The sequence below is a fragment of the Mchenga conophoros genome, linkage group LG6 (assembly GCF_057382185.1).
Source record: "Mchenga conophoros isolate Kocher_MC1m ecotype Shallow Benthic linkage group LG6, M_conophoros_male_GT1.1, whole genome shotgun sequence".
Lineage (NCBI taxonomy): Eukaryota > Metazoa > Chordata > Actinopteri > Cichliformes > Cichlidae > Mchenga > Mchenga conophoros.
Genome location: NC_140531.1, coordinates 3,978,768 through 3,994,735, shown reverse-complemented (window position 1 = coordinate 3,994,735; position 15,968 = coordinate 3,978,768). Strand labels below are relative to the sequence as shown.

The window sequence follows — 15,968 nt, the reverse complement described above, 5'->3', positions numbered from 1 at the left end:
AGAAGTGACTCAAACGCCAACCCCAAGTGAACGCCAGTGCATTTATTTACAATGACTCTTAAATACCAGTTCAGAAAGGTCAAAATAGTAGGAACAGTACAGGCTCTTGAGGGTTTCCTCAAAATCCACACAGAATCCAATCCTCTGCCAAAGCCCACCTATCATGGTCCGTGGGAGCAGCTGTGGGGAGTTGTCATCAGGATGGTGCACTGGCTACTCTCTTGGGCGGAGCTGCCTGTCTCACACCTGAGCCTTATTTCACTGTTAACCACAAGGGACTGTTTAAACCAGCGCAACCGGCTACTCATGTTGTTTAGTCTCCGTACCATCCTGTTCTGGATTCAAGGCTCACTTCCTTCGTTGCCATTTCCCATTTCCCTGGCCCTGCGTACTACCGTGGGTCCAATTGCGGTGTTTTAGAACAGCCTCTCCCATAAGCTGTTCCCACTTCCTCCGGCTACTGCATTACCCCTGTGTCTGTTTCTGGGTCCCGCCTCCGTGCGAATTTCAGTTCATGACTCCACCTCGCTTGACGGGAATCTATTTATTTTGCGGTTTGCAGATAGGAAAACTTCTCCAATGCCAACTTTATGGCCAGCAGCTCCCGGTCACTAACACTGATGACACAATGAGAGAAAAAGGCACATGGATGCATCTTACCCAAATCCTGCTGCGAGAGAACAACTCCAGAATCTGAGATGTCCACTTCCACAATGAACTGTTCACTCAGATTGGGTTGTTCAAGAACAACTGCTGTGGGTGAAGAGCTGCTTCAGCTTGTCGAATGTGGCTCGGGCTGCAGAACTCCACTGAAACATGTGCCTCGGAGAGGTGAGAGCAGTTAGCCTTGATCAGTCTACCACGGCCTTAACATTCACCAGGTCAGCCTTCATTTGCCCTCTCTCAACAGTGAAGCCCAAGAAAGACACAGTCAGCATGAGACACATTTTCCTCCCTTTACACAGACGCTTTGGATGACCAGACAGACATGTTTCTCATGCTCCTGCAGGGGCTTTGGGAAAATCAGTATATCATCAAGGTACACAAACACAAAATGATTAATGAAGTCCCTTAGGACATTATTAACCAGGACAAGAAACACAGCTGGAGCATTTGTCAAACCAGATACTCAAAGTGGCCAGGATGCATACTAAACACTATTTTCCACTTGTGTCTTTTTCTCATTCTCACCAGATGAAAAGAGTTGGAAGACTACAGTTTTGTGATGATAGTGCCGCCTTGAAAGAGTCCAAATGCTGAGGTGAGGAGTGGTAAGGTTTTTTTTCTGTAATCTTGTTCATGCTGTGGAAATCTATGCAGAGGCGAAGTGTTTCATCCTTTTTCTTGATGAAGAAAAACCCAGCACTAAGGGGAGATGACGATGGAAGGATAATACCAGCAGCAAGACACTGTGGTACATTTCTCCATGGCTTCTTGTTGGGGTTTAGACAGACTATGTAAGTGGCTGGTGGGCAAAGGTGCTCCGGGTAGGAGGTCTAAATTTTATCCCACTCTGTAATTAATAAAAGCTTTGAGTGACTAAATTTGGGAATCGATGGTGATTTTACCCAGAACCATGAGCCGGAGTAGGAAGGAGTTATCAGAAAGATGTCAGAATCTACACCGTGCCAGACACAGCCTTTCGGCCGCACCAGAGAAGTTGCTGCAAAGGCGCTTTTGTTACCGCAATACAGACAGACACCAGCCACAAAACATTTTCTTCGCGTCTGTGGATACAGCTGGGCCTGACCAAGCTGAATCTGGCTGCTTCCTCTAGGTTGGATCGTTCTGTCAAGGAGACGTAAGTAGAAGAAGGATTCAAACGCAGGGCTCCAAGTGAACGTCAGCTCATTTCTTTACAGTGACTCTTAAACAACCGAAAGGTAGTGAACAGTAGTAACAGTCCAGTCTCCTCAAACGTTTCCTCAAAGTCCTAACACTATCCAATCTTCTCCCAAAGCCACACAAGAACCAGCTCACTACTTCACATCTTGAAAGGTAATCCTGGGCACAAAAACAGGAAGGTAAGAATCTAATTCGCAGGCAGGCAACAGCAACAGCAAGGCTAGGAGACATGCTGCACTGTTTCTCTAGCCATGACCCAGTGAAGACTGAGTCTCTGTTGCATCTTTATGAAGCAACCAAACAAGGTCATCAGGAGCAGGTGTGTGATTGACGCCAGGTGTGTGGGAGCCAGAAGGCAGGTAACCAGCCATGTCATGACACACACACAACAGTTTTGACAAGAACACCATTGGCTGAAATACACACCCAAACCATGATAGAGCCTCCACTGTGTTTTACAGATGGCAGTAGACTCATGCTGTTAGACCTTTTCTCAGCCCTGCGTCAGGTCTTTGTTGGATTTTTTCCTAGGACCATGACAACTTTTACATATGCCAACCTCAGTCTTCTAAACTTTAGTCATGTTTAAAAGCATACAACACAGGAAATAAGAATAAATAAAATGTATTTTACTTATTTCTTTATTTTACAATACAACCTCAGAAAAATTGTTCTTATCAGTCTTTATCATTTTAAGTAACTGTTTGAGTAATTGTTACTCAAACATGCAGAAACAGCTGTCGGGAAGCGAAATAAAAGCTCTGCTGTAACCAAATCACTGAACAAATGTGAGATGTGGGAGGTGATTCGGAGATCAACACCAGGCTATGTCAGGACATATCTTCCCCTCTTTCAATTTCTAAATTTTCCCTTTCAAACACCAAGCTGTTTGCCTCACATTAAAAAGAAATCTCTAAAAAGAAATCAAGCAGTGGATGCACACGTGATCTTGATATCTTTTTTTCAAAATTCAACCACATGAGGCAGTATAAAGGCTGAGAGGCTTCTTCTAATGTCCTGTTACTATTGTTGGTACTCTGGTGTAGTGCAGGTACTGTACAGTATGTACAATGTAGCATCACCTAGTTCCCCCTCTCACAGTCCTTTCTTTCTCCTTACTTTGAATGATCTAGTAAATATTTCAGGCTTCATCCTCAAAAGAGAAAGGAGACAATTAGCACGCGAAAGGATGTTTAAACCAATGAATATACGTATAATCTCAAAACTCCAGAAAAAAACTCCGTCTGATCCCATGTGACATTTAAAATTAATATTTTGTGTAAGACTATGATTAATGATGAAACACTGACTACCCTACTATGGCAGTAGAAGTGGCAGACACTTTTAGATTCATGAACAATAAACAACACTTGTTCTTGCCTTGTGGTCCAGATGTTAAGATCATACTGGAATAATATTGCTTACAGTATGTAGTATAATAGGCAATGTGCTAAAATGTTCCTAATAAAAATACTCACGTGCTGACTTAGAGATGTTCGAGAAAGTTTAACATTGTCACCATATATATTTATTGGGTAGCATGCTAGCAGTTCCTTTTAAGTCATAATGTACTGTAGGTTTGCAGGTACCATGGTTTTAAAAAGTATGTACAGCAATTACAGTTCTATCGAAAACAATTCAATCTATCCAATGTTCCTTATGTTCCCATATTAATGTCCTTGAAATTTAACCTTGACCAAAAAAATGAAAAAGGAATGACATCACCAAAGCCATGGAGTTTCATCCAGTTTTGCTCAGTTATCTGTCAGTCATGTATATTGAGATAGATGCTAATAGTGCCAGATGAAATCTCAGGGATCTTCACAACAAAATCTTTAATACTGGTGCCATTTTTCATGGCAATTTGGTTGTGTGTACTAAAAGCAACAAAAACAAAAAATCTTGACTTTCTGTCGCTATCTCAAAGGTAGTTTCAGTCCCTGGTCTACACTGTGTTTACCTCCATGGTGGTGCGGTTGCACTGGTGAGTATCAGCAAACCAGCCTTCCCCTGTTGCACACTGGTCCAAGTCAATGTCCTGAATGTTGACATCCACACGGATCACACCTCTAAAGCCGAACACACAGACAGTGGGGGAGTGGGTCACAGATGTGTGACAAAACAAAGAAACAACAGTGGCTCCACATGAGGTCAGACTTAGAATAAGTCTCTTCTTTTTCCGCATACATCTTCATATCCCAAAGACCTCACTGTGCCATATTATTTCAATGGAGCACTTCCCTCTCAGACCGCAGGCTTACTTGTGGTTCCTAGACTTTCTAAAAGTAGAATTTAAGGCAGAGAAGATAACATGGCAAAGCTGTGGAACCAGCTTCCAGTTTCTCTCAGGAGACAGACACTTTGAATATTAGCCTTTAAAGTTACTTTTTTTTTTTAGTAAAGTTTACAGTTAGGGTTGGTTCAGGTAACCCTGAGCCATGCCTTAATTATGCTGCAATAGCCTACGGCTGCTGGGGGACTTCCCATGATGTACCACTCTTGCATTCCCCTCTTTTTTACTCCCCATGTGTTTATATCCCACTGTTCCAGGTCAATAACTTTTGACTTCTCTCTAGTCTGTGTTTTGTCCAGTTAAACTGAATTAAATTGCTACTGCACATTTTGCCTGACCATGCAAGACATTCTATTTCAAATGTTATATTTAATTAAACTCTTCAAACACATTCAAACACGAGTGTTATTGTAAATTCATTTCAGAGTGCTAGCTTCTGTCATTTTCAGCGGGTAAAATGGACTTGGAGTTTTGTTTAAACTACTCTGCTCACAGTGACCAATCGATACAACAGGTGTTTAAATGCAACAAGATCGTTAATGGTCTCATTAGGCATGATTTTGCATAAAAAATTATGACTTAAATGTTTTTCTTTAAGACCCTCACATTACTAAGAGTATTCAAAGGACTGAAAAAAGTGCTCCCAATGTGGATGCAAATTTCTCTGTTCATAATACAAAACGTATAATAGCATTTTATGACTGGAAGATGTCATTGGCACCACTGATTGACAGCTCATCACACAGATCAATGGATTCACATCATTACTAAGACGGTTACTAGGAAACTGAATGTACATTCCCAAACCAAACATTTTAAAGTGAACCAACCAAATTTCTATAATTACTGACATCATCAGAGGTGTCACTTCTATGTGTGTGCCTGTATTTATGTGACTGTTATTGCTTGGTTTGTGCGTGTTTGTTTGTTTGTATGTGTGCAGGCCCTAACCTGAATTCTGGTGTCAGGTCAGGCTTGAGACCAAAGAAGGAGGTGGAGAGTGTGAGCATCCAGCCAGGCACAAAGCGTTCATCCATACAGTCCAGAAAAGGAGCACTATCCCAGCGTACCCCACTGCGATTGGTCACATAGCTGTCACCCTGCCCCCACTTAGGTGTGTCCAAGGTATTGAGGTCATTGAGGAGCACTCGTTTGGACAGGGTTGTGATTGGCTGGCTGGACTCTGGGAATTTCAGTTTTCTGAACCAGCTGTCATCAGGGGCAGGGGCAGGTGGGTGCAGGCTCTCCCATGCCTTGGATAAGTCCTGGAGGATGATTGTCTGCACCTTAGCCATTGGGCTGCGAGTTGCATGGAGCACTAGCTGCGGCACGTGGGCAGTTGGGTCAGCATCAAACGTAAACAGGGCCCGCCGGATGAGCACATCAGCTTCTAGAAGGGCACGGACCAGGGCATGGTACCACTCCATATCCTCTTGCACCGTGCTCTCATGCAGGTCACTAGCTTGGAAGATCATGTTAAGAAAGTTGGCAGTGTTGGCTAGTGCATCCATAGCTGGCCTGAGGGGGGCGGTGAAGCTGAGGGGCAGGGGTCCCATCTGCCCACGGGTGCTATACGCCCGTGAACAACGGCCCACTACCAGAGTCGAGGGGTCTCCGGTGTACAGAAATGTCTCTGCCGGTGACCAGTCATCCTCTATTTCGGTGGGAGCTTCTGAAGTGGAAAACCCCGAAGGCTCTGCAGCAGTGGAGGAAGTGGAGGGGCTGGTGGAGTTTTCTGAAGTTCTTGTATTGTTTGTCAATGACTCAGTGCTGTTGGTCGTCTCCACTGTGACGCCTGATGGGAAATCTGAAGCCACCTGCGCTCTGAGGACGGATGGCAGCAGGAGGAGAAGCCAGACGGGATCCATCCTGGACGCACGCTGATGAAGAAAAAAAGGGGGGAAGTAACTGAAGGGGTCACTCAGCTAAAGCACGCTTTGCCCCTTTTGGATTTCCTTTGAAGTGATAACCCGTCACATGTTGTTTTGAACTTTTCATCTTCACATTTGGGAGGCACTGCAGCAGCAGGTATCCGGTAACAACGCTGCCACACGCGCTGCTGAGCTCTCACTCACACTCGGAGCGCACAGCTCCATCTGTGCGCCGCACGGAACCATGCACGCCTGAGCTCGTGTCAACACGAAGATGTAGTTGAACCTGCGAGTCCTCGGTGGTGGTGCAAGGATAAAACTGACGAGGGGAGCAATCCCCGCATTTCTGTTTCCCGTAAGGTGTCTCTAGCGTGCCGTCGCGCTCAGTCTTCGTTTCTCGTGCTTTACAATCACCAGTGCAAAGAAAACGCAGTGTGCGCAGCAAGAAGGAGGAGAGAGGAAAAACCTCAAACTTGGGGCTCCCTGCGTCAGATGGGAGGAGGAGGAGAGAAGGAGAGATGTTGTTGAGATGGAGGGGTTAAGAGAGAGAGAGCAGACTTCTCCCTTCTTCTTTTGCCTCCCGCTCTGCTATCTGTTGCTCCACAGAGCTTCCAGCCCGTCGGGTGGAAGCTCATGATGCTCGTCCCACCCCTCTCTACCGTCGTTCCCTCTCTCCTTGCCTCCCGCCTTCCGTCCTCCCCTTCCTTTCATTCAGCCCCGAACTCCCCCCTCCGTTTTGACAAACCCTCACCAGTGCTTAAAGGTGATGAGAGTGGTACATCTGTTGTGTGTGTGTGTGTGTGTGTGTGTGTGCGCGTGCGTACGTGCGTGCGTGCGTGCGTGCGTGTTCACAAAGCAGAGGATGATGCATTCAGTCAGAGATGAGGGTTAAGCTCTGCTGCATTTGGACATCCATCAAAAATATCTCTACTGGATGGTTGGATTAACCCCTCGTACACGAGAGAAAGACGAGCATTCTTTCTCTCACACACACACAGTGGAGGCCACAGGATGTAAAGTGTTAACAACCTCCACATTTATACTTCAGTTTTTTGTTTCTAAGTTTTTGCAGCATGAGGGAGTTTATTCTCTGTTTAGGCGCATGAGTTCATTTGTTAGTTTTTGTGTGTGGTGGGGGAGCTCGCAAATACCATAACACTGGTGCAACAATCGTGTGTCTTTCACACTGCTGAGTGAAAGATGTATGAGAAGCGTGATGAAAGAAAAGGCGACACAGATGTATGATGGGAGGAGTAATGCGGGCAAGAAGACTAGTTTTGGTGACTATGGCAACCAGTTTCTGAGAATCTCCCGCCCCAGCCCCCTCCTCAACTGTGAGACACACACACACACACACACACACACACACACACACACACACACACCCTCCTTGGGACTTCACTGCAGAACAGCGAAGGTGGTGCAGTCGAGCTTGAGGAACACAATAAGTCAGACTGTTCTCGTGCATCTAGAAAAACACGCAAACGACAAGTGCAGTGATGAAATGAAGCTTTAACACACCATGAGTCACATTCATACCTACCGTTTTTCTTCTAGCTTATCTACTTGGTAATGTTATTAATCATTTCATGCACGTACAAGTGCGCAGCTAATAAGGCACTAGAAGTTGTCACATCTGAACTTTTTCTTCAGTCCAACAAATGTAATCTGTCTGAAAGCCATTAAAGACCATTTAAAACAATACACTGTGCACTGTGAAGAGTAACAAGGGAATCCCTGATGATGATGGGACACACATGCACTGCATAGTTTGATTTCGCAAGTTTTTTGTTTTTTGTCTTTTGAAGAAGAAATTGATAAAACACTGGGGTGAACTCAGTCTTACCAGCCCAGATTGTTTTTCTTCTCGGCTGAACATTGCGTGATTATAACTGATATCTGAACACGCTCCTACAATAATTGCTGTGACTTAGCCTAGAACTTGCTTTTAAGTCTATCCATCCCCCTCTTCATATATGAGGGTGTTCTAATATTGCACACAAAATAAAGTGACAGTTTGTGGAAATCTTGGTCCTACAGCGATGGCAACTGTTCACTCCTGAGGTCTTCAAGTTGTTCCAGTTTGATCCCATATAAACAAACATCAGTGCTGACTGATCTGGCACTGTCATGGTCCTGGGTCGTGCGACCCAGTGTTTTGTGTTTTAGCCTATTTTGATGTTTATTCTTTGTTTAGGGTCACTAAGGCAGTCCAGCCATTTGTACATATTACCCGTGTATTAAGTCTCCCTTGCCCTTCGTGTGTTTATGTCTGCGTGTCTTATATTGTCAAGTCCATGCTGTCGGTTATGTCATCTCCCCTGTACTACGTCTCCCCGGTTCATGTGTCTTGTCTAATCTCCATGTTTCCTGTTTTACTTTGAAAGTCTGTATTCACGGTCAGTGTATTCAGTTTCACTCCTTCTGTCCTGTCGTTAAGTTCATGTGTGTCAGCTGTGTTCCCATGTGTGGCCACTTCCCCTGATCATCCCTCATGTGTATTTAGTCTCTGTGTTTCATACAGTCTGTCTCGCGTCGTCTGTGTTACCACCTCCTGTGTTCTGTACCTCCAGCCATAGTCTTTCCTTAGTTTTGTCCAGTTTAGGTTTTCTGTTGAGTACTACACGTATGCTGCCCTCATTCTGTTTTTGTTCTTTTCATCAGCCATAATAAAAGGCTCGTTTTGTTGGAATCCACTCCTGCATCCTCGTTTGTGTTCGCACCTGGGTCCACCACACACCTTTCCGCACGGTCTGCCTCCGCAGACCGTGACAGGCACCACCTGAGGTGCTGCAGATAAGAGTTTGGGGTATTCAAGGGTTGAGTGGGTAATATAGTAACTAAGATAACTAAGTAAATAAGTAAAGACAGTTTCATGTAAATATTATTTTAGAGGCTTGTTTATTAAAAGCAAATAAAAGAACTAAAAGAGCCGGAACATGTAGAAGGTACGCAATGCAAAATAGACCATAAATAATGATATAGAAGACTGTACTGAACGAGAGTAAATATAAGATGAAGGCATGTATAAGGAAAAACGATGTGTAATGACCCCCGGGCTTCATCACATCAATATTCAGCTCTGCAGGGCGGGTTGTTAGTTTGATTACGCCACATAAACATCAAATATGAGCAAACACTGTTTTCATCTCTGTGGCTTACATGTACACACACACACACACACACACACACACTGTAAGGATTAATGGGCCTTCATCCACTCTCCTAGCATTATCTGCACTCAGCAGCAGCGTCATCTATCACTACAGAATGACCTGCAGCGCCATCTGCCTGTCTCACAGCATTAATACAACACTGCTAGTCAGTGTGGAGGTTTGCGTCTTTGGAGCGCTTTGTTCAGTGTTTTAAAGCTACTGCTGTGTTCATACTACACAAAGATATATATTTCTACATATTTACTTTTGTCGCACCACTTCTCAATACAGTCCGCATCTTATCGTGTATGACATTTAGAACTGGAAAATGTCATTGGCATAGCTCATTGACAGCTCATAACACACAGATATGGGCTGGTACAAGTTACAGTCAAATGTCTGTTGTTACTGACATAATCATCAGTTCCATGTTTGTACTTGTATTTCTGTTACTGCATCAAGTGTGTTTGTTGTTGTGTGTGCAGGCTCTAACTTTAATTCTAGGGTCAGGTAATGGTTGAGGTGGAGACACAACGGCATGTTAGTTTGGTTTGCTGGCTAGCCTTTCTTAAAACATCAGTTTGTGTCTGTGTGGGTTCTCTCCAAGTACTATGGCTTCTTACCACAGTCCATACATGTTGTTTGTCTCTTTGTCTCTCTGTGTTAGGGACCTGTTCAGGGTGTACCCCTGTCTCTTGTTTTTTGCTAGCTGGAATAGGCCCCAACCCCCTGCAGAAGAGAACAGAATAACTAAAATAGGGACATTTTGTACAAACATTTGTGGTATCCTGCAGATGATTCATACCTGAGTAAAAAACCCCTAAATATTGTGCTTATAGTCACAATAATGGTGATCTCTCATAGAGCGTAAATAAAAGATGGCCACTAACACCATGACATCATGCTTTTGGTTAGTGAAATCATGTTGCAAATCCTCAGTCTGAGTACTTCAGGGATCTCAGTATTTTATAACCAGACTTGATGAGAAAGTTGCCTTTCTAAATGATTAATCCTACATATGACCAGACTGTATAAAATAAACATCATCATCAAGACTTGAAACTATAAACCCAACAGGAACTTGTTTACTGAGATCATAGAGCAAGGGAGCCAAAAGGTTGTTTTTACATGGATTTATATTCCATTCAGTTCTTATTTCGACTGCACCCTGCTCCCCATTAGTGAGATTCAGGTTTAAGTCACTTCCACATTGGCATCAGAAGTGGAAACTGTGGCTATAGCCATCTTTGATATACAGTCTGTGGTCCAAAGTCTGAGCCCTTATATCATCAGCATGTTAGCAAGGCCTTTGTGAGAAGGTTAGCTTGTAAGTATTCAAATCAAAAATGATAAAATGACTGCAGTCTTCAGCATTTACTGCAAAGTTTTCACATACTGAAAATTAACATAACAGCAGCATAGCTCAGTTTTTTAAATGAAAAAGGAAGACTGACCACCGGATTAGTGAGTGGATCCAGCGGCTCTGTCATGCTGCGTTTGGGCATTTTGATTTGGGTCTATTTGTTCCCTTGAAGAAAACTGTATCTGTAACTGTAACTGTTCTGCTGTTCATCATTATTATAACTATTCTGAATTATTGGATTGTTTTTGTGAGTATTATGAACCATAGTGCAGTGTTTTAATATTAGATTAAAACCTTTGCAAACCTGTCTTCTAGAAATTATATTTATGTATTATGTATTAATGAGCAAACATTTTATCATGATTTGTCAAATTATGACTGGAAGAAAATAGGATTGATCCCTGATGTAGAATTAGCGTGGGCATTCTTTAAGGATGGGTTTATGCAAATTGTGAATAAACATGCTCCATTAAGAAGATATAGGATAAAAGGTCGCGAAAACCCCTGGTTCTCCCAAGAGCTGGCAGATATCATTCATGAGCGTAACCTGGCTTGGGCCAAAGCGAGGAAAACAGGCTACCCCAGTGATTGGCTTCTTTTCAGACAACTAAGAAACAGATGTACTTCCTCTATTAAGAAAGCTAAAACAGAATATTATCTGTCTGTCACCACTGAGAACCTAAATAATCCACAGAAGTTCTGGAAAATCATTAAGTCTCTTTCAGTGAGTAAAAGCTCCCACGCTCTACCCACCTATGTTTTTAAGGATTCTGTTCCTGTTTATGATAGGAAGGAGATTATGAATTGTTTTAACAAGCACTTTATATCTTCTGGCTCTTTGTTTGACTCTCTGAACCCAGTCTCTGTAAAATCTGGCACAAACCTTCCGGTGTACACTGGTCAGCCATTTAACTTTGTTCCTTTCTCTGTGCAGGAGGTCTGTAAAGCTCTTAAACTGTTAGATCCTAGAAAATCTCCAGGGCCAGACTTACTAGATCCTTACTTCTTGAAACTGGCAGCTGATTTTGTAGCAGAGCCTCTCACAACACTTTTCAACCTCACACTGGATACGAATAAAATTCCCTCAGTATGGAAATCAGCTTTTGTTGTTCCTCTATTAAAAGGGGGCGACCCAGCAGTGTTAACTAATTACAGACCAATATCTAATCTATCTGTGCTGGCCAAAGTTCTTGAAGCTCTTGTGTGTGAGCAGTTAAAGGAGTTTTTGCACATCAATGCCATTTTATCTGAATATCAATCAGGCTTTAGGAAGAATCACAGTACTATCACAGCTGCAATTAGAGTGGTAAATGATATTACTATTGCACTTGATAAAAAACAACACTGTGCATCCCTTTTTATTGATTTGTCAAAAGCATTTGACACTGTTGATCATTGTATTTTAAAACTTAGACTCTTCCAGTCAGGACTCTCTGAGAGAGCAGTGGCATGGTTCTCAAACTACCTCAGTAACAGGACTCAGTGCATTAAATCTGACGGTCTATGTTCTGACTTTGTTACAGTGCACAGCGGAGTGCCACAGGGTTCTGTATTAGGTCCCCTTCTATTTATCATTTACGTAAACAATCTTAGTCTACATGTGCCAGATGCAAACTTGCACTTCTATGCTGATGATACAGTTATTTACAGCTGTGGTTCAACTCTTGTCCAAGCCATCGACTCCTTGCAGAAAGCCTTTTCTGCTGTCCAGCACTCATTACATCAGCTTAAACTTGTTCTCAACGCAGACAAAACAAAGCTCATGTTGTTTTCTAAATCAAGGAGACGAGCCCAAACAATCCCATCAGTAACCACTCTTGAAGGTAATAAAATAGAGTTGGTTCACACCTATAAATATCTGGGAATCTTAATTGATGACTCGCTTACCTTCAAACCACATGTAGAGAATCTTGTGAAAAACCTGAAGTTAAAACTGAGATTTTATTTTCAAAATAAGTTGTGTTTCTCTTTTAATACAAAGAAGCGGCTTGTTGCTGCAACATTCTTGCCTGTGCTGGATTATGGTGATATTCTATATATGAATGCTTCTGCTCAATGTCTTCGAATGGTTGATTCTGTGTATCGTGCTTGTCTGAGGTTCATCACTAACTGTAAATTTCAGACTCACCACTGTGAGTTATACTCTCAGGTAGGATGGCCTGCTTTGGTAAGTCGGAGGAACTCTCATTTATACAGTTTTATATATAAGGCGATACTTGGGTTGCTGCCTTCTTATATATGTTCCCTGCTTGTAATGAAACATGCTGGTCGGTATTCTCTTCGTCCGCATGGTTACTTGTTGCTTTCTGTTCCATTTGCCCGAACTGAACTTGGTAAAAGAGCTTTTGTCCATTTAGCACCCTCGGCCTGGAACAAACTGCAGAAGGAATGGAAAATGACTGAATTCATTTCATTAAGTGATTTTAAATCTAAACTACGAATCCTTGAGGCCAAGTCCATAACATGCAACTGTTTCAATTAGATTGATTGTCATTTTAACTGACTTTTTATTTTATTTGAATTTTATTGAATTTTATTTTTATTTTATTTGTATTCTTTCACTTATTGTTGCATGTGTGTTGTTGCTGCCTGTGTTTGAGTAATTTCTGTAACTGTGAGACATCTGCTGCTGCCTATCTTGGCCAGGTCTCCCTTGAAAAAGAGGTTTTTAATCTCAATGGGATCTTCCTGGTTAAATAAAGGTTAATAAATAAATAAATAATTTACAATATCATTATTGTTTCCATGGAAATGCTTCAGCAGTAGCATAATCACTGGCTGGGTAACTTGGGTTTGATGGCAGATATACAAAATACCCAAGGTTGACATCCAGACCTCTGTCAGTGGCAGTACAGACACCAGAATCACACCGGTTAAGGTTAGGGAAGGTTCATGGTTTTGTTTAAACGAGGATCAGAAGCCAAAACAGTTTCTGTAGCAAACCGCACTGAGATATTTCCATGTGAAAGGTAAAGCAACCATGAGGGTAATGCTGTAAACATCGATAATTATGTCCCCTCGCTTTTAAGATGCGTATCAATTAAAATATCAGTTGTCCTTTAACCTGTTATGGACTTATGGCTTTTTGTTCTGTTATCTAACTGCTTCCTTAAATAACATGCCCTTGGTACTTTAACAGTGTTGTTTGGAGCTGGAATGGGACACTCAGCTTAGAAAGAAAGGTGTGTGGGTTTGGCCTGTTTGCTATTCTACTCCTTGTGGATGGCAGCTTAATTTGAAGGGGACAAATGTCTCTAATACATTTAGGAATCTCTGCATGTGTGTCTGTTCTTTACATATTTTCACAGCTGCTTTACACTGGGCAGGTGTTTCTGTTCTGGTTGGATTCCTGTGTTTTATTACTGGCTAATTTGGTTTTCTACTGCCTCACATGTATCAGTGGCACATGCAGGAAAGACAAAGCCCTGTTTCACAGTGAGGTGTTGGGATGTTGTTTACTGTTCACTTAAAAAGGCAGTTATTATCATCTGTCGTTGTTTTCCATCCGCTTCTTCTTTTTCCATTTTATTATTTGTATTTAACTTTTATTTTTAGCTCTTTCCTTGTAGTTTTCTCTTTTTTTCCCCTCGGACATCATCCATTGCTGTTCTCTCTGTAATTCCCACTTAAACTTCACTAAGCCAAATTAGCACCAGGGTATATTTGGATAGTCTCCATGTACATACTGCTGGCTATTAGACCTGCCATTATCAGTCAGCTGAGGAGCTGCCATGTGCTACAGCAGCTTACAGTCACCCTATTTCACTTGCTAATCAAATGTAATAGGTTGACCGCACTGTCTGAATCTGTGGGATGAAGCCAACAATAAGACACACAACCTTATGTAAAAAGTGGCACTCTGTCAGAAGATTGAATAAACTTGCTCTTAAGTGGGTCTTCATCATCAGATATCTGGGACTGTGCCACATGGAACTCGTTGTCTTTCCAGCATCTCATTAGATAAGAGCTATAAGATAGGTACTGGTGACAAGACTCCAGTAAGAATATGAACCCAGTTCTTATTTTACTGTTTCTGTTTAATGAATGCTCTTTTTAAACTCTCCTAGTTTGCAGACAGTAATTTGAAATCTTCTTTCGTATTTTGTTAGCTATATGTGAGTAAGGCTTACAAACCCTTCCTCGAAGCAGATACTGTGAAGTCCCAGTATCTGGATAATTACACTTTGTTTGTAACTCTTAAGTGTAGACTGTGTGCTTTAATAAGTAGTTTAAGAGCTACATCTCTCATTTTAGAGACCCAAAGGTAATTGGACAAACTAACAGAATTTTTAATAAAATGACTGAATGACAATCTTTTGCAGTCAATAACTGAAAGAACTGGAGAACATGTGGATATCCCTAAACTCTGCGTTTCATCTTTGAGGTGAAATAACAACAACCTATGTTTACATTCTCCTGACAAGGACCTCTTGTGATCACTGCCAGGAGCGAAGACAAACGCAGTAAGACGCTTTGACCAAGTTTGACATGAAAGACTACTTTGTGTTCCAGCATAGGTCCAACACATGCTTAGTTTTACCTCTATTTTGGTCTGAACCAACTGCTGAGATAAATATAGGGAATCATTGTTCTTTGTTTCAGAGAACCTGTTGTCCGTGCCTGGCACATATCTGTCAGGGGTTCTTCCAGAAGGAGTGCCATGGGGTGGCACTGGTCCCCTAATATCACCCACCTGGTGTACTGTTCATCTCAGCAAATATTGTTCTTTGTACATACTGTTTATTTTCAGTATATTATTGGTATTAGTTATTAATTTGCAGATTTCAAGATATAAATCATATGATGCTGTATTATTACATAGCATTAATGATTGAAATCATCTGCAGGTGCAACATTAAAATCATATATGTATTAATGAGTCAATAATTATGATCCAGTAATATGATTTTGATAAGGGATATTTTGCATAATGACTACTTTTAATTTTGGTACTTCAAGTCTATTTTGGCGCAAAAACTTTTGCACAGTTTGCTACTTCATAAATAAAAGGGTAATCCATCTTCATGAGAGCATAAGGAGCGTGAAATTGTTTCCTAGTGTTTCCGCATACATTTCCACACTGCTTTTTTTTTTTTTTTTTATTAAATATTCTGATAACCTGTGAAAATCTACTAAAAGCAACTTTAATAGATTCGGGCTTACAACAACCTCTTTATGAAAATATTGAGGGCGTTTCTATTTGTCTTTGAAATCCATTTAAGAGCTGTACTAATGTCTAGGGGGGGAAGGGGGAAAAACATGTGTAGCCTGTAGGCTATTTGTATATTTCCCTCGTCCCCTTATGAAGACAGAAAACCAAAAATCAGTTGTTCAGATGTGAGGCTGGATAGGCCAACTCTGTGATATTAAGATGCTGTCGTCGAATTTATGGTTCTCATCATAAAGTGATATTATGGGCTGAGCGGAGGAGGAGCGGGTGG

The 15,968-nt window shown here is 41.9% G+C and overlaps 1 protein-coding gene across 1 annotated transcript in view; it reads right to left on the bottom strand.

Annotated features, from left to right (window-relative positions):
- gpr179 (G protein-coupled receptor 179) overlaps positions 1-6,673 on the bottom strand; it is a 32,800-nt gene extending 26,127 nt beyond the window's left edge. Inside the window, exons 1-2 of the mRNA XM_085275850.1 lie at positions 5,090-6,673; positions 3,806-3,914 (exon numbers count right to left, since the gene is read on the bottom strand). Of these exons, the coding sequence (XP_085131976.1) occupies positions 3,806-3,914; positions 5,090-6,006 (1,026 nt within the window). The 5' untranslated portion in view covers positions 6,007-6,673. The remainder of the gene's footprint in view (positions 1-3,805; positions 3,915-5,089) is intronic.
- Between the last annotated feature and the right edge of the window lie 9,295 nt (positions 6,674-15,968).